The sequence below is a fragment of the Cervus elaphus genome, unplaced genomic scaffold, assembly GCF_910594005.1.
Source record: "Cervus elaphus unplaced genomic scaffold, mCerEla1.1, whole genome shotgun sequence".
NCBI lineage: Eukaryota > Metazoa > Chordata > Mammalia > Artiodactyla > Cervidae > Cervus > Cervus elaphus.
Window position 1 is genome coordinate 497,316 of NW_025316684.1, and position 20,176 is coordinate 517,491.

Below are 20,176 nucleotides of genomic sequence, written 5' to 3' on the forward strand. Positions count from 1 at the left end.
GCCCTCACTGCCCCGCCCCGCCCCTGCTCTCGCCTCGTGCGCAGCCCGCGCCCTCCCCTCCTCAGTCATGTGCTCCGAGCCCCGAGCACAGCTGCGGAGAGTGCCCTGGAGCCCGCGCCCCGACGCTCGGTGCCCGCAGTGTTCACTGCGTCCTCCGCTCCAGGACGGGCGGTGCTGAGCGCCGCACCCCGCTGCTGAGCCCCCCAGCCCAAGGAAGCGTCCCTCTCGCCGCAGCCGCAGCGTGCATCGGCGATGGCGAAGGCGACGGCCAGCGCCGTGGGGCTGAGGTTGCTGCTTCTGCTGCTGCCCCTGCTCGGGGAAGGTGAGTTCTGTCGAGGACTGGTGCCCGCAGCGGCCGGGGTGAAGTTGGAGCCGTGCGGTGGAGTGGACGCGTTTGAAAATGCCTTTCTGTTCACGGCGGGCAGCGGGCCAGGCAGTTACTGGCCACTTGGGCTCCACTGGGAGTGGGGTGGTGTGGCGGGCAGCGCGCCTCGGGCCCCAGGCTGGGTGGGTCTCGGCCGGAGCCGGACACGGGCCAGGCGCCTGTGCCCAGGGCCCGAGTCGCAGCCACGCTCGCCTGCCTGGTTGCGCCTCGGGCCACAGCAGCGTCTCGGGGCGAACCAAGCGGATCTTGTTGGCGTTTTGGTGCAGGTAGGGGAGGACGGGTAAGGTAGCCCTAAAAAGCCTGCCACTGGGGCAGGAGGAGTTGTGTTTCTGTAAACGATTGCTCCATTTTGGTTTCCTTGTCACACTCCACGTCGGTGCGTTTCTCCTCCAGCTCTGATATCCTCTCTCAGGTGAGAGCGGAGGGGATCTGATCTTTTTAAAACGGTTGCTTTTCCTTGTGAGTTTTTGCCACCCTACTTCTTAAAAATCCCCCAAGCCTGTGGTTTTTAGGGAGGCTGCCCTCGAGGGCCCGCTCAGGCTGGCCCAGCGCCACCGGCCCTGGCTCCAGTCCCACCCACTTCTTTAGAGTCCCCTGTTGCTGCCCCACAGGGGTACCTGAAGGTGCAGCCTTTGGCACCGTTTGACGGTTCGGGGCCAACATGCACCAAGCGCTTTTACCATCCTGGAGTGGAGTAGGGCTGTGTGTTGTCAGCATCAGTGCTGGGAGGATTCGAAGTGGCTTTGCAGAGGCTGGTCACTGCCCCCACCTCCAAAACTCTCAACAGATGAATGAACCCCAAGGCTGTGGAATCTGCTTCTTACCCCCTGCCCCCCGTGGCCACGAATTTTAGTTTCTCTCAAATTGTCCCTGATTTCTTTTTCTTAAATACTTATGTGTATGTACTAAATTTCCCTCTGAGAGTAGCCCCCACCACCCTTCCCCACCTTTCCCTTCAGCCTTTGGGAATACAAGAGGCAGTGAGTGGTTCCCTGCTTCTGGCCCTGGGTCCTGCACAGACGGTGGGTTCACAGGCCTGCCCAAGGTTTCATTTGTATGACTGGATCCTAAACTCAAGAGTCAGATACTTACACTAGGATGGGCCCCCAGCCCATCACAGGAAAGGCAGGGGAGAAATCCTTCCCATGCCCCGGGGAAGAATGGGGGAAGCATTGGGAGTCTGGGGTCAGGGTGCTGTGAGGCGGAAACAGACAGAAGAAGGATGAAGACTCCGCAGAAGTAAACACAGACAAGGCCTTCAGAAGATCTCTTGTAACTCTGTGTTGCAACTTTGTAGTAATGGGCGGGTGATCAGGTGAGAGGCCGAAGCCAGGGTGGACTTGGTGGCCTCAGAACCTAGAAGAGGACTTCCCATGCCTCTCCTGTGCTTAGCCAAGGTGTCCAGCTGAGGCTAGGAGGACTGGACTGGGAGCGGGGCTGCTAGCATGGACCTGTGACACTTGGTAGGAATGCAAGTGGCTTTTTCACAGCCTGGACTTAAGGAGTTGGGTGGTGGGAGAAAGGCCCTCCAATCCAGGGAAAGCAGGTCTCCTGCCCCACCCACTCTTCCAACAGGATGAGTAAGAAACTGATTGACGACACTGAGAGTGGAGAGGTGGCCCCGCGGTACTCAGGAGGAGACAGCTGGGCGTTTGGAGAGGCCTGCGGGCACACTACTCAGAGTGGCAGTTCTGGAGCTCTCTCAGTGTGGCGCTCCAGACTGCCGCAAGTGAGCCAGGGCCACTGCTCCGGGACTCACCCAGGCTGGGAGTAGCCCGGCCTCAGGGCGGCCCCTTGTGGATGCAGCCCTTCAGTGGCCGTGCCTCTTACCTGGGGTATGGGCTGGGTCTCTAGGGGATGAAAGCCCTCCCTGCTGGCCTAGACCTACCTCCCCCAGACCGGAAGCTCTCTTCTGTGCTGGATGACTGATGAGAGGCAGGGTAGGGAGGCAACCAGATGGAGCGGCAGTGGCCTGGACCCCAGTGTTGGGGAAGGAAAGCACTGCCTCAGGGCTGGCAGGGATGGGCTAGAGGGCTCAGGGGTGCTCAGACCAAGGTCATAGGACATCACCAGACCCCTAGTGTGTGCCCCTCTCCATGTGTACACACTCTCATTGTGTAAGAATTCACACGCCTTCAGAAAAAGGCGCCATCCCAGACACAGACTCCCAGAGTAGGGCAGTACTCCTCACCCACACTCTGGTATCTGTGTGAGGGCACACATGGGCACACACACACACTCTTGAATCCATGCTCACACACTCTCATGCTCACTCTTGGTGATCACCGAGACACCACTGCCCTTTCTCAAGGATATGTGATCATGAGGCCTGTGGACACACTCACACCCATGCTCGGCCCCTCACACTACACCCTTATCTGGGAAACCCAGCCCCCCTCCCTGCTACTCCCACACATTGCGACCCCTGCGTGTATACACAGGGACACCTGCTCCTCCCTATTCACACTCAGGGGGCACAGCCTGTCCACCTGGGGCATCCTGGACCCATCTAGAAGTTGTTCTCAGAAGAGTGTGTGGCGTTTTACTGCTCCAGTGCAGGTACAGATGTCCCCGTGGCATGGATGAAGAGACTGATTCCCAGCTTCCAGGGCTCTCCCTGAATGTCTCAGGCTGACTGCTCACCCAGCACCTTCTCCCTGCTCTTCCTCATGAGGCCTCGCACCTCCCATCTTCCTGGCCTGGCTTCTGGGTTCCTGTTTTGCTCAGTACCTCTGCCCACAAGGAGAGACCTGCCCCCTGTGCCTGCACGCCCCTGGGGCCTCTCACTCCCAGTACTGGCCATGACTTCCAGCCTGCTCTCCAGGCTGTGGGCCCTGCCCCTCTGCAGTTGGACCTGGGTGTGCCACTTTTGCTGGGACCAGCAGGTGCCAGCGCAGCCCCTCAGCCAGGAAGACTGCTCTGCCGACCTCTTTGTTTCTCTTTCTGCCCCTTCCCTCTCTGGCCAGGGACGAGTGGTGGTGTGCTTCATCAGGCTCACCTGGGTCCCCCTAAGCCCTTCTGGCCTCTGAGAGCTGCCTGCGCTCCACACTGACTGTCCTGGGCCCTAGCAGAGTCCAGCCTTCTGAGGGAGCAAGGGGCTGGGTCAGCTGGTAGGCTCCTAAGAGTAGGGTCTGCAAGCAGAGAGCAAATGGGGAAGTTTATTGAGACCATTGCAAAATTGCCTTTATTCTGCAGAATTGCATTAAGGATGGCTAAGTAAATCACTGTTTCCTTGGTGGTGTGAAGAAAATGGGATTCTTTTACCTAATGGGGTGCTAATGGCCTTTTAGCCAGGGGAGGAGAAAACAAATGAAAAATTATGGGATCTGTTAACCTGAAGTATGGGGTGCCAAGTGGAAGTGGGGGGGGGGCAGGAAACTGCTGCCTTGCCTGAGGGCTTCTCCCCCTGTGACCCAAAAGAGGTGCCCTCTGCCTATTGGTCTTAACTGGATAAGGTGATGCCAGCAACAGCCACCCCAGGGGGCCCACAGCATGCTGATCCTGTGCTCAGCACCGCCTGTCTGCTACTCACTGTATCCTCCTGAAACCCTGAGGGATGTGGCCTTGTATTCCCATTTCATAGGTAAGAAAACTGAGGCTCCCACAGCCCGTGTACCTGAGCCCGTGAAGAGGACTTCATGACTCTGTGGCCCTGGTCCTCTGGTTTTCAGCAAGCCCCTCCTCTGGGCCAGCGGTGGTGGGGACCTGCAACAGGGCTCAGGAGGAGTCCGGGGATGGGTGTGGGGAAGGTGGCCCTGAGTCTGCTCACCCACTGGTCACCCTCTGGTGGGGTGCTCCAGGGGCCCGAGGGACAGCCTGGCCTGGGTCTGGGACGGAAGTGTGCTGCCATGCTCCCCAACACCTGAGTCAGGAGCCCGCAGGACTCTGGCTGATTCTCAGATGGGACTGCTACTGTAGCTGATGTCTGGGAGTCCTACAGGTCCAGGAACTGCCTCCAGGTGGGATCCTGTCATAACTGGCCCCAGGGGAGGGAGCGTGCTAGTGGTGTAGGCTGAGAGTGTGACCCTTGTACCCGCCTCTGCCTGGGGACCTAGAACCTGACAGAAGCCACTGTGCTGAGGAGTGGGGGAGGGCAGGGGCTGGGCTTCAGGGCACATGGGTATGACTGTGTCTCCTTACCTGGACTCCAGGACATTCTGGGAGAAGAAAGTGCCCACTGGGCTCCCCAGGAAAGAGGCAGAGCTGGAGAAGTGCCCCCCAACAGCGGTATTGCTTCCTTCTATCCTGAAGAAGTGGCTAGTCTCCACTCTGGAGACCCACCCCCTTCCTGTGGATGTGGGGGAGGACACTTCCTCCTGTGGGGGTTGTGTTCAGGCTCCAGTCCCTCATCTTCTCCTCTTCATTTCTTTCTCTTCTTCCTCCTGGTTTCTGCAATTGTTTTTCTGAGAGAGTGACTTAATAGTAACAATAACAGTACTGGTGAGCAGCCCACATACACGCTCCGAGGGACCACCTGCCACCCAGGCAGCTTCTCCAGGACTAGGGGTGCACCCGGGGAGAATGCAGAAGGTGACTTTGACCTCAGAGCTATCTCCATGTAGGAGAAATGGGCAGTAAAGGAAGCGCCAAGCTGTCATTTATCTCAAATGTGTGTGTGTGATATCAAATGGAAGTGCATGGCAGAAGGCAGGCTGTGGGGCCGGGTGGAAGCAGGGATGGTGGGCTGCCAGGCAGGAAAGGGGCCCTTCTGGGCTTGGGCCACAGGGTGTGAAGGCGGTGGAGGACATCCCCCTCCCTCCCTCCCTCCTGCCTTCTCACTTGCTTCCCCTGGGTCTTCAAGGGCAGAGTGCTATGCTTTATGGGTGGGCATGCTTCAGCTCCTGGAAGACTGGGGGGTTGGTGTGACTCAGAGAGATCACCCAGGGCCATGACCTGGGTAGTCTCAGAGGGGCTTGAAGGGGTATGAAGACTCAGGCCTCCAGAGCCCACATGGCTTTCCCTCCCTACCCCAGAGCAGCGGACTGGCAGCGCAGGTCCCCCTCCCTGACCCCCGTGTTCCCATGCTCAAGGGAGGCTGTGGCTCCCAAGACAGAGCTCCGCCATACCTGAGAGGACCTGAGGGTATTGTCCTCTTTGGGCTGAAGCCCTGGGAGCCCCTGTGGACGGGGCCCACTTCCTGCCTGGCTTCACCTCCCAATCCTCCCACCATCCGCCTTCCCAAGCTCTGGACCAGACGAGACCTGGGCTTCCATCAAGCTCTGGCCTCACAGCTGGGTAATTGTGGGAGCCCCTGGCACCTGTCCCTGAGGCTGGAGCCTGAAAGCCAGTGGCCCTATCAGCTGTCCACTGCAAGACCCTGGGCAAGGTAGGGTGGGGCGAGAGAGAGCAGGGAGGTAGAACTGATACCCCCTAGAAAGCGTGGTTGTGGGTGTGATGACGCCAGCAGGAGCTTGGGGAAGGCAGATCAGGCACCACCTGGGCCCTCAAGGAGAGCAGGTGGCCAGCCCTGAGCAAACACCTCTGTTTGCTTTTGCCTGGTGAGCGGCTCCACAGAGTATAGCAGCCAAGGCACCACTGTAGAAAGGTCACCTGTGCACCTGGACAGGTGTGTGCCCACCTGTTGGTCCGGCCGATGCAGGCTCTCCATGACATCAAGGATACCTAGTGGGACTGGGGGCCTCTGTGGCAGGCAGGGATCAGTTCTGGGACCCACTCAGGGAAGACAGCCCTGCCCCTGCAGACCCACGTCCTGGGGGCCCCAGCCCACTGCCCCCAGATTCAGGTACTGGGACTTTACTTTATCCCCATCTTAAGCCTTCACTCTTCTGACCTGGGAGCTACTGTCTGGGTTCCACAGGGCCCTGGGCTCCAGAGAAGTATCTAAGGGGCAGGGTGGCCGGGAGAGGGAGGCAGAGCTCCAAGCTGTGCCCTGATTACCAGCTCTGACTGCCCTGTGATTGAAGAAACAATTTGGCTTCTGAAACAGTCAGAACCTCTCTGGTGAGATAATGGACATCAGAACTGGTTCTAGTCCCCCATTCCTGCCTATGGGATTGCCAGAAAACTCCAGTGGTTCTTAGTCTTAGCAAAAGGGGGAAAGAAACCATGTAAGTTCCTAAGCTTTAATTAACAAAAAAAAAAAAAAAAGGAAAAGAAAAACTATAAGTTCCTAAGCTTTAACTAACAGCCTGGAAAATGCTTGGGAAGATATATGTTCTGTGTGCCAGAACCTGAGAGTGAGACAGGTGTGGGGGTGGGGGGCGATCTGGGGTGCACAGCGTGGTGGTGGGAGTCCGAGTGGAGGGAAAGAGTTTATGGAGTTTCTTTCTCAAGTTTTTCTACCCCTGAAACAGTCAAAGACACAGATACGGTGAAACAGGGAAAGACCCAGAAGCTGGGGGGCTGGTTCAGAGTGTGCTTTCTCCTTCCCTCCTCCCCTATCCTGCCTTTCCAGCATTGCCCATGGTGCATCTGATGCTCTTTTTTTTTCTTTCTGGGAAGGAGAAAGGATGGAATCAGCACTCCATTCCGCCACCTCTTGGCCATGACATGGGTGCAAGGTGACCGTGTACTCTGTGCTGTGAGCACATGCTTTGCCACTGGGTTGAGCCTCCTCATCAGATTGGCACCTGCAGGGGATCTTTACAGGAGATCACACATGTGACTCCACAGAGCCTTGAGAAGTTTCCGCTGGGACCCTCTTGAATCTTCTTCTGCAGCCACCTATCCCCTGTACCTATGTGAGCAGGAAAGACTATGAACTTGGGGGTGACAGAAACCCCCAGTTTCAACGTCTCAACACTGTTCATTTGTCTCCTGCTCCCCGCCCCCTGCCCTTGGCAGCCACTCCACACCTGACTGTGTGCACAAGAGGGGCCCAGAGCTCTGAGGAGTCGGGTTTCTAGGGCCCTGGGCTCTTTGCCCATTTCCACAGGCTGGAATCCCATCACAGGGTCCTTTTCTCTGCAAGAGAAGCCAGTGTGCAGAGGAGAGCATGGTGGTTTGGTGGGATGCACACTGGGGCACCTGTGCAGGCTCCTGGGGTCCGCTCTGGACTTGTGCCCCTGCCTCTTCCAGGGTGGTCTCTCCTGCGGAGATGGGGGGAAGAACAGGGTGGTAAACAATTAAAATTCACTTCTTTTGAGGTATGAAATTCACATAACAAAATTAGAGTGAACAGTTGAGTGGGATTTAGTACATTCACAGCATTGCATATTCATCACCCCTGTGTAGTTCCAGAACATTATTGTTAACCCCCCAAAGAAAACCCCATACCCATTAGGCAGTGCGCCTAGTCCCCCCACACTAGCCCCTGGTAACTGCCACTCTGCACCTGTCTCTATGGGCTTGTCTATTTTGGATATTTAAAATAAATTGACCTTTCATTTGTATCAGGCTCCTTTTACTTGGTTGGAGGTATATCCGTGTTGTAGCATGTATTGGTATTTCATTCCTTTTTAAGGGTGAGTAATATTACATTGCATGTATTGGGTTGGCCAGGAAGTTTGTTTGGGTTTATGAACTTTAGGGCCAATGCAACATGTATCACATTTATTTATTCATTCATCTCTTGGTGGACATTTGGGTTGTTTACATCTTTTGACTTTTGTGAATAATGCTGCTGTGGATATTTTTGTGTGAGTATCTGTTTGAATCCCTGTTTTCAGTTCTCTTAGGTGTTTATTTTGGAGTAGAATTGCTGGGTCATGTGATAATTTCAACTTTTCTGAGGAACTGCCAAGCTCTTTTCTGAGGAACTGCCAAGCTATTTTCTGATAACAACTGAAACATTTTACAATTTTACCAGCTGTGTGTGAGAGTTCTAGTTTTACCACATCCTCACCAACACATGTTAGTTTCTGTTTATATTTTTAAATTGTATCAATTTTCTTGGATACAAGCAGTGTCCTCACCTATGGTTTTGATTTGCTTTTTCTTAATTATCAGTGATGCTGAGAGTCTTTTTACTTCCTTCTCGGCCATTTGTATCTTTTTTGGGGAAGCAACTATTTTGCCCCTGTTTCAATTGGGTGGACCTTCTTTTGTTGTTGAGTTTACTTTGCTTTATCAAATTTCCACCAGGTGTTCCCACCTGCTCAGGGTGGGAAGATCTTGACTAGGGGGTTATCAGGAAGCCTTTGTGGGCCCAAGGAGGTCTCATTCAGGAGTCAGGGAGGAGGCGGCTCCTTGCCAGGCTGTCCTGTGGATGCTTCTGGGACTTTGTATGCTTCCCTTTTTCTTCCTCTTCCCACACAGTATCTGGAAGATTTTTGCTCTTTATTCGGACTCCTGGTTATTTATTGCGGGTTGGCAAGTGCTTGGTTTGGAAATGAAGGGTAAGGCTGGAAAGGAGGAAGCAGGTTGGAGACATGGTCTTCCTGACCTTCCAGAGTCAGTCAGCATCCTCTCTCCCTGCCTTCTGGGACCTTCTTGGTTTTCCAGAAGGTCCTGGCTGGGGGAGCTCTGAGCTCTGTGGTAGAACTGAGTGTAAGGGAGAACTAGTGTGTAAAGACACCACACCAGTATGAGGCAGAAACACACATCCTCCCAGCAGCCTGGGTCACCCTTGTACCAGAACTCGTCTGCTGGTGGTCAGCCCCTGCGTGATCCCTTCACAGCCCGAGGCTGGGGCCGCAGCCTGTGACCCAGCAGACACTGACCAGGACCCCAGTGCATTCCCTCTCGCCTGTCCCTCTGCCCTCCTCTTTCCTGGGACCATCCTGCATCACTGCATCTGATTTGCCTCAGTGGCAGACCTGGGTCCAGTGTCCTCTCCTTGACTTTGTGATGAAGGTCAAAAGAGCACAGGGACCATACCCAGGTTAGACTGAACTCCTCCAAAGGGAAGAATTACCCTTGGCAATTTCCACGCCCCCACCCCCCGGCAAGACTCTCAAGGGAGGTGCCAAGAGACCCCGAGACTCCAAGGCTTCCTCCTTGGGAAGCTGCCCCTAGGACTCTGGACACTGGGCTGAATGAATTCAGTTAGTCTCACTCTAAGGGTCAGAATGTTAGTCTGCTTTTATTTTTTCATTTGTTTTGTTCGTTGAATAAATGCTGCTGACGACAAGTTGTCTTTAATAAACCACAAGTTCTTTGCAAAAAAAAAAAAAAAAAAGAGAGGGAGAAAAGAGGAGAAGTGGCTCTGGCTCCCACCAGTAGGTGCTTGGTCCCAGCAGCCCTTCCAGGGAGGGTCCCTGTCCCTGTTCACAGCTGGGAACAGACGCAGAGAGGCTGAGCACTGAGTGGGCCATGCAGGAAGACAGAGAAGGAGCGTGGCCTGGGCCTGGCTCTGCACTTGTCTCTCTGCTTTCACGAGTCACACTGAAATCTCTCCTTTGTATCTAGACTCACTTCTGAAGGTGAAATGTGTGTGTGTACGTGCATGCATGTGCACGTGTGCACGCACACATGCTCAGTTGTATCCTACTCTTTGCAACCACATGGACTCTAGCCCTCCAGGCTCCTCTGTCCATGGGATTCTCCAGGCAAGAATACTGGCGTGGGTTGCCATTTCCTCCTCCAGGGGATCTTCCCAACCCAGGTATCGAATAGTAGGATCTAACAGCAGCAAAGAAAAGGACCCCTCAAGGCTCAGTCCTGTGTCCAGGGGGCATGGGCACATCAGGCCCCCAGCATCCCCAGGTACCTGCACACTCAGCAGCCTTGACCATGTCTGTCCCTGTTGGACAGCGCTGGCCGAGCAAACTCCCCCCTGTTCATGCCTTCCTGGGCCTTTGCTCTGTTTCACTGAGATATGAAAGAGCAAATTTCCACGAGGAGACTTTTAAGGGCACCTGCATTTTTGAGGAGACTGAAGAAGACTATGGAGGATTATTTAGGTTGCATTTTCCACCTGGTCAGCAAGCAGGTGGATGGGTGGCCTGGAGTCCCAGGTCATGGTGCCCTGGCTTTTCCACATGTGTGTGCACAGCCGTCACCGAGCAGAGGAGCCTGGTGGCCATGTATACCTAAGAGTAGAACCCTTAAGTCCTGGCTCACTCACTCTGTACAGCCTTGGGCAAGGTAGCCTCTCTCTGCCTTGGTTTCCTTGCTCTAAGACAGGAACCAGAAGTTGTCCTTACCTCTGGCAGTTGTCGTGTCCATTAGTAGGGTGATGCACGTGAAGCATTTGGAATAGAGCCTCTCGGGAAGAATGCATTGGCTTGCCAAAAAGTTCGTTTGGGTTTTTCTGTAATATCATGCATTAAAAACTCAAACGACCTTTTTGGCCAACCCAATAAAGAAGTCTCACTCTTGCTGAGTTAAATCCAACTCTTTGCAACGCCATAGACTGTAGCCCATCAGACTCCTCTGTCCATGGGATTCTCCAGGCAAGAATACTGGAGTAGGTTGCCATTTCCTCCTCCAGGGGATCTTCCCGAGCCAAGGATCGAACCTGTGTCTCCTGCATCGCAGGCAGATTCTTTACCTGATGAACCTTCGGGGAAGCCCTTGCTGGTTAATGGTAAACCTGGGCTGGGCGAGACCGGTGCTGGGGGGAGGGGCAGAAAGGGGCAGGACCATGGCTGTTCAAGGAGGTCCAATGAGGTGACACATTTGTTGAGATCTGAGTCATAGTGCCCTGCTGGGTGAGAGGGGGACAGTTGCTGGGCAGCAGCAGCAGAGTCAAAGCCTGGGATGTCCTGGCCAGTCGCCAGGGCTGACCTGACCAGGCCGGGGCTGATACACCTGCCGTTGGCTGGGGTTACAAAGCACAGGAACCCCAGAGCCAAGGGAGCCTGGTGACCTGCAGAACAGTCATCATCAGGCCACTTGGGTGGCCAGTCTTTTTCCAGTCAGGCTTTGCCCTGGGTAAAGAAATTAATTGTAACCTAATTCGCAGTTTCCTTTGCATAGAAGCTGGAAGGAACTGCTAGTGAGGCTGGTGAGTAACTCAGTGGCAGCTGGGAAATCACATTTGGGCATGAGTGTCCATCATCTGAGCGAAGCTGTTGCAGCTGGTCCGGGTGGTTGGGGATGTGGGTGGTGGCCACGGGTGCCTGCTAGGTGCAGCCTGGCCCTCAGGCCTCTGGGAACAGAAGGTTGGGGCCTGGGCACAAGGGAGGAATTTGGGCTGCTGGCTCCATGCAGCTGGGCTGCAGATCTCGTCTGCACACCTCACTACCCCAAACTTCAGCCACACCCTGACCCCTTCCTGCCCATCAGCAGAGGACTACGTAGATGGCATGGCAGAGGAGGGGGTTGTCAGGAGACCTAGGCCTGGTTGCAGTTCCATTCTGAGAGCAAGAAGTGAATTCTCTTCCTCAGAATTGGGAAACAGACGGGGAGACTGAGGTCTACAGTAAGAGCTCGGGTAAGGTGGGCAAGTCAGAGCTTTTCACGTGTGGAGGAATGTACCTGTACGTACAGGTCTGTGGTGCCTCTGAGGCAAGGCCTGGTCCTCGGGTTTCTCCTCCTCTCTCCAGGCCACCAGCCACCCTGTCCAGGCAGGGCCCACGCAGACAGGTGTGTGGGGAGACACAGTACCCCTGCATGTGATCGCCTGCCCTGCCCACCGTGGACCACACGATGAGGCTCAGTCTGAAGGGATGATGGAGGGAAAGCCTGCAGAGCTGGGCTATGTGTGAAGTCCCTGACCAGACAGGCAGGCAGGTGCCTGGGCTCTGCACTAGACAGAATCCTCAGGAGCATGGAGAGCCCCGGGCATCCAGGGTGTGCCAGGGTGGCTGCTCACTCCTCCTTGTGTGCCAGGCCTTTGTGCCAGCTGGCCTTTGTTGTGTGCCCAGTCCGGGCCAGGAAGGCCACTCAGCCTTGTGGCCACAGTGGCACACAGGCTGTCCACTGAGGGCTGCTGGCAGCATTTGGGAAGAGGGAATTTAAGACTGGAATTGAGGCTGCTCTCATGGTGATTAGTGTCCTCACTGGGCACCAAGTAAAGTAGCTAGCCCTGGCTTGTATTCACCACCCATGTATGCACTTAGCTGTTCAGCTTTGGGTACACCTGCACAGGCCAGAGTTTTCTTGATGATTTTGTAGAGAGGCTTCAGTTCCCAGCATGAGGACTGGGGCAAGCTGTCATATTCCCTGCAAGGAGGCACTGGCTTGTGACATCTAAGCTGAGCCCAGGACCCGTGAACAGAGGTGGCTGGCTCTCAAAGGGCCACCCAGGCCTTCCCTTCTCGCCTGCTCTGTGCCAGGCATCAGGCAAGGTTCTGGGAATGCAGCAGTGAACAGGACAGGCCCGGGCTGGCTTTGTGGGTCTTTCCAGTCCAGCTTTCTTCCCACATCTTATGTGGGTCAAACCTGGCAAAGCTGCTTCATTTGGAAGCCTCTGGATGCCTAGCAGAGTGATGATGGTGGCGATGGTTGGAGGGTGGAGTGATGGTGGGTGGTGATGGTGTAGGCATGGTCAGCAGTAGTGGTGAAGCTGGTGGGTGAAGGTGTGAGGTGATGGTTGTGGGGAGGGTGGTGATGGTGTCAGTAGTGGTTAGGGTGTGGGGATGATAATATAGTGGGGGGCTGGAGTTCAGGTGAAGTTAGTGATGGTGGTGGTGATGCTGTGTAGGTGAGGGGGGTGAAGGTGATGGTGCTTGTGGGGAGAGTGGTGATCATGGTAGTGGTAATGGTGTAGCTGGGGGTGGTGATTGTGGTTGGGTAATGGTGGTGATGGTGGTGATGGTTTTATGGCCACACACAGGAGGTACTGAGCATACCATCAGCCCCATTTATGGCCAAAGTGGGGCTGGCCTGCAGGGCCCTCTCTGCGCTCATAGGCACTGGTTCTCCTGACCTGTGCTTTTTTCCTAAAAAGCCAAAATTACATTACAATCCCTTGCAAAACCAGCCTCCATCTGGGACAAAAAATGGAGATCGTGGGGTGTGTGGAGCATCCTACAGGGTGACCCTGCCTGAGAGTGCACATGTGTGTGTGTGCATGTGTGTGTCATTCTGCCTAATGTCTCCCAGTTGGCAGTGTTCCTCAGTTACCAGGCCATCATTTCCTGAGCCGTGGTCAGTGATTTTGTTCTTAGGTGTCCTCAGGGTTTCTTTGCTCAATGCCAACTCTGGCCTCACCCAGGCAGGTCGTGCACTAGAGAGTGCTGTGTGCCCCACGTGAGCCTCATGGGGTGGGGAGGGGCATCCGTGAGGCTCCATTGCACTCATCCTGCCACTGGCCACCCACCTGTGGCTCCCTGTGCCTGTCAGACCAAGCCAGGGGGTCTTGACCAAGGTGATATCACCCATCTCTCTGATACCCTGCCCCCTCTCCTATCCCAAAGTCTCACTGTTTTCCAAATGTGCCCAGCTGTTAACCTCCCGCCCACCTTCCCCCCGCCACTCTGTGCTTAAAACCATTTATGTATTAGTTTGTTCCTTCCTGGATTCCTTTGTTGTTTCACTCACTAGTTTGTTGTTTCAGACAGATTGTGACATGATCTGACTGACCCTGGCTGCTCTGGGGCAAGTGGCCTATGGGGTCAAGAGTGGTCTCAAGGAGGGACTTCCCTGGTGGTCCAGTGACTAAGACTCTGTGCTCCCAAAGCAGGGGGCCTGGCTTCAGTCCTGGTCCAGGAACTTAAATCTTGCATGCCACAACTAAGATCCAGTACAGCCAAAAAAAAAAAAAAGAGTGGGCTCAGGGAGGCTAGGTGGTCCTCTAAGCTGAACTGAGATGAGGGAGAGGATGGAGCGAGTTGGTACGGATGTCTCTGGTACTTGGGTGGAGGTCAGGGCTGGTGAACGTGGCATTCCTTGGCTCAGAGGCAGCCATTCGAGCTGTGGGACTGGCTGCCATTTGCTTAAGGATGCTCTGGAGAGAACACCTAGAAGATAAGCTGAGACGGAGGAAACCCACATGGGGGTGAGCAGGCTGGCTCATCAGAATGAAATAGGAAAGCACCAAACACAGGAGGTCCTGAAGCAACCAGAGAGAAGAGAGAACCAAGAAGGGAATCATCAGAATTGAGTACAGACCTCTCAGAAGCAGGACAGCAGAATCACGCTTTTGAAGGACAGAATAACTGTCCTGTAGAAGTCTCAGGGCTTCCCAAGTGGGCTTCCCAGTTGGCACAGTTGATAAAGGGTCTGCTTGCCAATGCAGGAGATGCAGATTCAATCCCTGGGTCGGGAAAATCCCCTGGAGGAGAAAATGGCAACTCCCTCCAGATATTCTTGCCTGGAAAATTCCATGGACAGAGGAGCCTGGCAGGCTACAGTCCATGGGGTCACAAAAGAGTTGGACATGACTGAACACTCACACACACAGAATTCTCTGCCCAGCAGAAGTGCCTTTCAAGAATAAGGTAAAAGTGTTTTAAAAAGAGGGGCAAGGGAAACAAAGACCCAGATTCATGTTTCTGTGAGTGTATGAGGTGGAAGGGGCGTGTGGGAGGGGCAGCACTGTTGCTAAACGTCCAGTTAAGTTGGCCACAGGTTCATGAGTGTTTGTTGCAGAACACTATTTTGACATAAATGTTCTGCAAAATATACTGCTTGTACATGTCAAATATTCAACTAGAATAAAGAGAAAATGTGAACAGGATATGAGAGGAGGGGCATGGGGTGGACGAGGAGAGGATAATGGTGCCAAAAGTTGCTGTCTGGGCGGTGGGGCTAGGGGGACCCTCCACAGGGACAGCTGGCCCTCAGGGAGAGGGGCAGTCCCTGGGGAGGAGTCCATGAGGTCTGCTTCCTGTTCCTGCAGAAGTGATGGCATTAGGAAACCACCGTCTGTTAAGGAGATTGTGCTGGGCCATAATAAAGCTGTCATCTGCAGGATCTGGTGCTCGTCACAGGCAGGAGCAGGGCTGCCCGGTGAGTGGATTCTGCGGGAAGGTACTGCCTTGCACACACATGTGGGCACTATTGTCACCCCACTCAGTTCTTAGATCAGACCATCTTGCCATGTGTTTTTTTCTTGAGAGCCCCAAATTCTGGCTTTTACATTGCAGTCCTAGGACATTGGTTGTCTGGGGCCTTGTGTGGGATGACCACGGTGACTGCCACTCACTCTAGTCAAGGGTGCCCAGTTAGGAAGCACCTGCCTGGATCTGGGTTGGTATGGTCAGACTGGCAGCACATCCTCAGTCGAGGGTAGCAAGGAGGTCAAAGGAACCTCAGGGGAGTTGTGCATGGCCTCTCATGGCCAGGGCTGACCAGGGGGCACTGGTGAGGTGAGCCTGCAGTTAGGACTGGGTAGGCTCGGTATGTCTCACTAAATGAGCAAGAAGATGGGGGAGGTGGGGGTGGGTCTGCAACAGTGTGAGAGAATGTGCATGTGACATGCTAAGTGTAAGAGAGATGTGTGTATCAGTCTGGGTCCAATCCAGAGACACCCACACAGCGACTGGACCAGAGGAGGTTAACATAAGAGTTGATCGGCAGTGATGAGTGTAAGAGAGCTGTGGGCCACCCTGAGGCAGAGGGCAGGAGCTTGGGGAAGGGGCTCCCTCCCCAGAGTGGGGTCACAGCTCACTGCATATTGAGAAGTTGGCTGGGTTGCAGGGGCCAGGACTGGTCTGCAGCCTCGGGGGCCAGCGGGAGGTGACCCTCCAGTACACGGGGGAGCTGAGGCTGGTGCACAAAGGCTGGTGATGGGTGCATCTGGGGGCTATGGGAGGTGATCGCGGGGCAAGGGCGTGGGCTACATTGGCGCCAAGGGGCTGCGTGCATTTGGCATGGACTGAGGCAGAGCATGCAGGATGTCCCCACAATGTGCTGCAGAAGTGAGGGATGACAACCAGAAACCCTCGTCCACCTGCGTGGTTCTCCACCGCACAGGAGGGCACTCACAGCTTCTGTGTGGGTCTGAGAATGTGTACGAGTATGACCAGTGTTCATGTGTGAGTGTTCACACAGGGCTGAGCTTGTGGACAGTTGAATGAGTGAAAGTGAAGTAGAGACTTGGGCCTGCTTCTCTCTGCATACAAATGTGAGTAAATGACACATCCAGCCAGGTGTGGAGCATTGAAGACTGCCTTTCCAGGATACAAAAAGGCTGGTGACTGCGTGTGCCGAATGAGACCATCCATGCCTGGTGGCTCTGCTTGTAAAGATGCTGGAGGAGGCCCTCCTTGGAACAGGACAGCCCGCTGTCCCCACTGAGTGTTAGTTGCACATCTTCTCCTGCAGGGGTGGGGCAGGGTGGGAGCATATGGGGCCTTGGGCCCACATGCCTGTCTCTGTTTCCATCTGCTGCATACCTGTGCATACACATTCATGCATATACACACACATGCCATGAAGGGGGCCTGGGGTCTCTGCAAATGCGAGCAGCAGCCAGGACCTTTGGCAGGTATGTCATGAGCAGTGTGGGACCCATCCCCACTCCTGTGAGAGCAAAGCCCAGCTCCTCACCCTCTGGTGTGATGCCAGGGCAACTTGAGGGGCCAGAACCCCACGTGGTGCTGGCAATATCTGTCGAGGCAGAAACGTGGGACTAGGTGTTGGGGGAGGACCCTGTCACCCAGCAGCATTCGGGGTGGAAGGTGTGGGTGGGGCAGGTTTTACAAGTCCTGCTGTGTCGACCTGCCCCAAGTTCCAGGGGAGACTCTCATCAGAGGTTGGTCAAAAAGCCCTTCCTGGCAAAACGGTGCCAGCAGGGAGGGGTGGTCAGCTGGCAAGGCCTGGGGCTTCCTGGTGGGGCCAGCATCTGCCTTGCTCCTGAGTCCCATCGCCGCTTTGTTAGTCATCGTCCAAACCCCAAGATGCCCACCCTCCAGCTGTTTGACCATGGGAAGTCTTCTCACCTCCCAGCCTCCGTGTTCTTACCTATTTAATGGGGCAGTGAAGAGGTTTGCCCAGTGATTATAAATCGGAAGTGTGAACTTCATACCGCGTGTACCTGTGCAAAGGTGAGGCCTATACCAGCTCCTCCTCTCCCCAGCCTGCCCTTCTCTTGTTCACAGTCAGAGAAAGTGAGGCCCAGAGGAGGCTAGAACTTTACAGAGGCTGCACAGCCCCAGGAAACTGGACACCTCTGATGGCCCTTTCCGGGCTCTTCTCCTTCACCCTCTGGGGTTGGCCCCATCATCTGTAGGGCCCACCATAGAATGCAGATTGTTCTAGAATTATGAATTATTTTAGGACAATGACAGGAGAGCATTAAACCAAGTATGGGGAACTGTGGTCTCCCCAGGCTACACCCCCCTGAGGCCAGCCCTGCACCCACACCCTCGTTCCCTACCTTGGACCATGTGTTTTTCCATCTAAACGTGTCTGTGACAAGGAGGAGCATTAAGGCGGCCATGCCCTGAGTAGGGACCACCTGGGAAGCATTTTAAGTGCATTTAAGACTGTTTCTGCTCACAATCATCGCCCAACCCACAAATCACTTTTGGCAGCAACAGACCAGGCCCCACATGGATCCTGTAGGACCTGGCTCGGAGATGAGAGCAGGCAGTGCTCTCATCCTGCACGTGAAGTCTGTGTGGTGGTGACTGGACCAGCTCAGAGGTGGGGGCTCCCTGGAGCTCAAGGCACCTCCCAGCCCCTGGACCATTGAATGTACATGTGCTCAAGGGGGCCCCAGGGGAGGAGCCCTATTCTGGATCTGCTCCTCACTACCTGGTAGGTGGAGTGAGCATCTCGCCCCCGCTTAGAAGACCGATCTGCAAGCCCTACCCCCCATGGGTGGCTCCCAGGGCTGCCAGTTCTTGCACAGCTGACCGAGGCCACAGGGATTATATCCTGAGAGAATAAGAAGGCAAAAGTCGCGATATTCTGCTGATGTGGGTGCAGGCGTCCCACACCATCCTTGACAGTACTCCGGAGACCAGAATGCAGACCTCACTTCTCCACGGAGAGCTCTGGCACACCAAGGAGAGCTGGTGGCCAGGCAGGCTGGCAGACACAGGCTGCCCTTGGCTGTGTGCCATCTGGGGGACCCACCCACACCCACCCTGGGCTTTCCCCCTCCCCACCAACTGAGTCTCCTGCAGCTCTGGGGTTGGGGCCCTGAAGGCAGCATCTCAGATCGCTAGTGGTTGGCGCTCACCTTTCTGCCAGGATGAGAAGGAGGCTGGCAGCACAGAGCCCCCTTCCCATCCAGCATGGTGTCACAAGCCTGGACTGCCACCAGGTCACCACCCTGTCAAGCCACTGGGAAATCTCTCATTCTCTTTGTGGCCAGAAAGTCAACCTTCCCGAAAGATGGTGCACCCTCCGGGGCTGCTTTCTACTGCAGGCCAGTGTCCCTGACTTGCGGTCACTGCCCAGGACTTGGGGTGGGGGTGGAGGGTGGGCACAGTAACCGTGGGTTCTGGACCATGTGACATGGGGTTGAGCAGGCCGGTGAGGGCTATGCTGCTGGAAAGACAGCCCTCCAAATCCCAATCCCCTGGCTGGCTGCACATGTGCCCTCGAGCATACAAACAACTTTCTTTCTGTCCTGCCCAGGTGTCTGTTTGCAAAGCAGTGATCCCATCAGCAGCTCCATCTGGGGCTGCGAAGAAAATGCAGGGTCACCATGTGCCACGGGGCCTGGCCTCGTGCTGTGTGAGTCCACCTGGCCGTGCTCACCCCACTCTGCACCTTTGAGAGGCGGGGTGGGTGAATGCGGTGGGCCAGGTCCTCTGGAGAAGGTGGCAGTGGAGGGAAAAGCAAGCCACTCCTCTTGCTGTCCGCAGGGCTGTGAGCATCAGCTTCTGCGCTCCTTCCCCAGCCCCCCACAGCCCACCCCAGAGCTCCCCCTAGACTCTTTGACTTGCAACCTTCATGGAGTGTTGGAGGGAAAGGAAGCTGGGCTGCTGCTTATGAATCAGGCACTTGTTTTGGGGCAGCAGGGCTGTGTCTGGTGTTGACCCCCACTTTGAATCTGCCTTCCCAGACCCGGCCTTACTGGGGCAGGACAGGGGGCCACCGTGGGCTCGGAGCCCTTCTGATTTCTGTGAGGAGTGCAGACCCAGGTTTATTACTCTGCCAGGCAGTGCAGTGGGGCTTCAGTGCACTACAGGTGGGGAGCAGCTGCCCCTTCCCTCTCGTTGGCTGAGGAAACACCACAGGAACCCTCCTGCCTTTGTCACAAGAGCAGTATGAGCAGTGCTGTAGGGTCCTCTTTGGGACCCCGAACTGTGTACTTCTCAGGAAGTGTGAGCCAGTGGAGTGCATCCTAGCTGTGCAGGAGGATCTGTCAGCTGTGGCCTGTCACTCTGCCCAGCTTGCAAAAGGCCTGCTCCGAGCTAGTGCCATTGGCTGCCTTTTCACAGAAGCATCAAGGCCAGTCTTGAGGCCATTTGGGGCTGACACAGTTCTCTGAGCTGCCAGCCATCCCTGCTAGGGTTGGCTACTAAATCCCGAAGAAATGAACACTCTGAGTGTATCTGAGAGGCAGTCCATGTCCTCGTGGCCAGTTGGGAGGCTGTGGGACAGGAGGGTGGCATCCAGCCATGTGTGGGTGGCTCCTGTCGTGGTCTCTACCAGTGAGACCCCCGGCAAGGGAAGTCAGGTCTCAGTGCTCCCTCCCCAGAGTTCCCCAGAGTGACTTCTTCCTAGGGCTCCTGGAGCTGCCACCCCCTTGGATGGCAGGCAGCATGATGCTCTGGGTGGATCCCTTCCCCCAAGAGGTGGCAGGGCAGGAAGGCCACACGCAGAGCCTGACTTGGGCACAGGGCCAGCTCCTTGGAGTTCAGCTGCCCTTCCCAGTACCTCACCTGCAGAGACCCAGTGATTCTGGGTCCCACTCCAGGGACAGCACTCCTAGGGAGCAGTTTTCCGAAGGTCTAATAAGTCAGCTCCGTACCTGCAGCCCCCCTCCTTCCATCTCTGTCTTTAGTGCCGGGTGTGCAGTAGCCTTTGACTACTGGCCAGAGCATCTCTCCCCTCCATCCTCTCTGCCTTACTTACCTTTGTCCTTAGCCCCATTTGTCT

General features: G+C 55.4%; 1 protein-coding gene across 1 annotated transcript in view; it reads left to right on the forward strand.

Annotated features, from left to right (window-relative positions):
* Positions 1 to 2: 2 nt before the first annotated feature.
* Positions 3 to 20,176, forward strand: part of LOC122691250 (proto-oncogene tyrosine-protein kinase receptor Ret-like) — a 49,281-nt gene continuing 29,107 nt past the window's right edge. The window contains 1 exon segment of the mRNA XM_043897906.1: positions 3 to 322. Coding sequence (XP_043753841.1) covers positions 253 to 322 — 70 coding nt within the window. The 5' untranslated portion in view covers positions 3 to 252.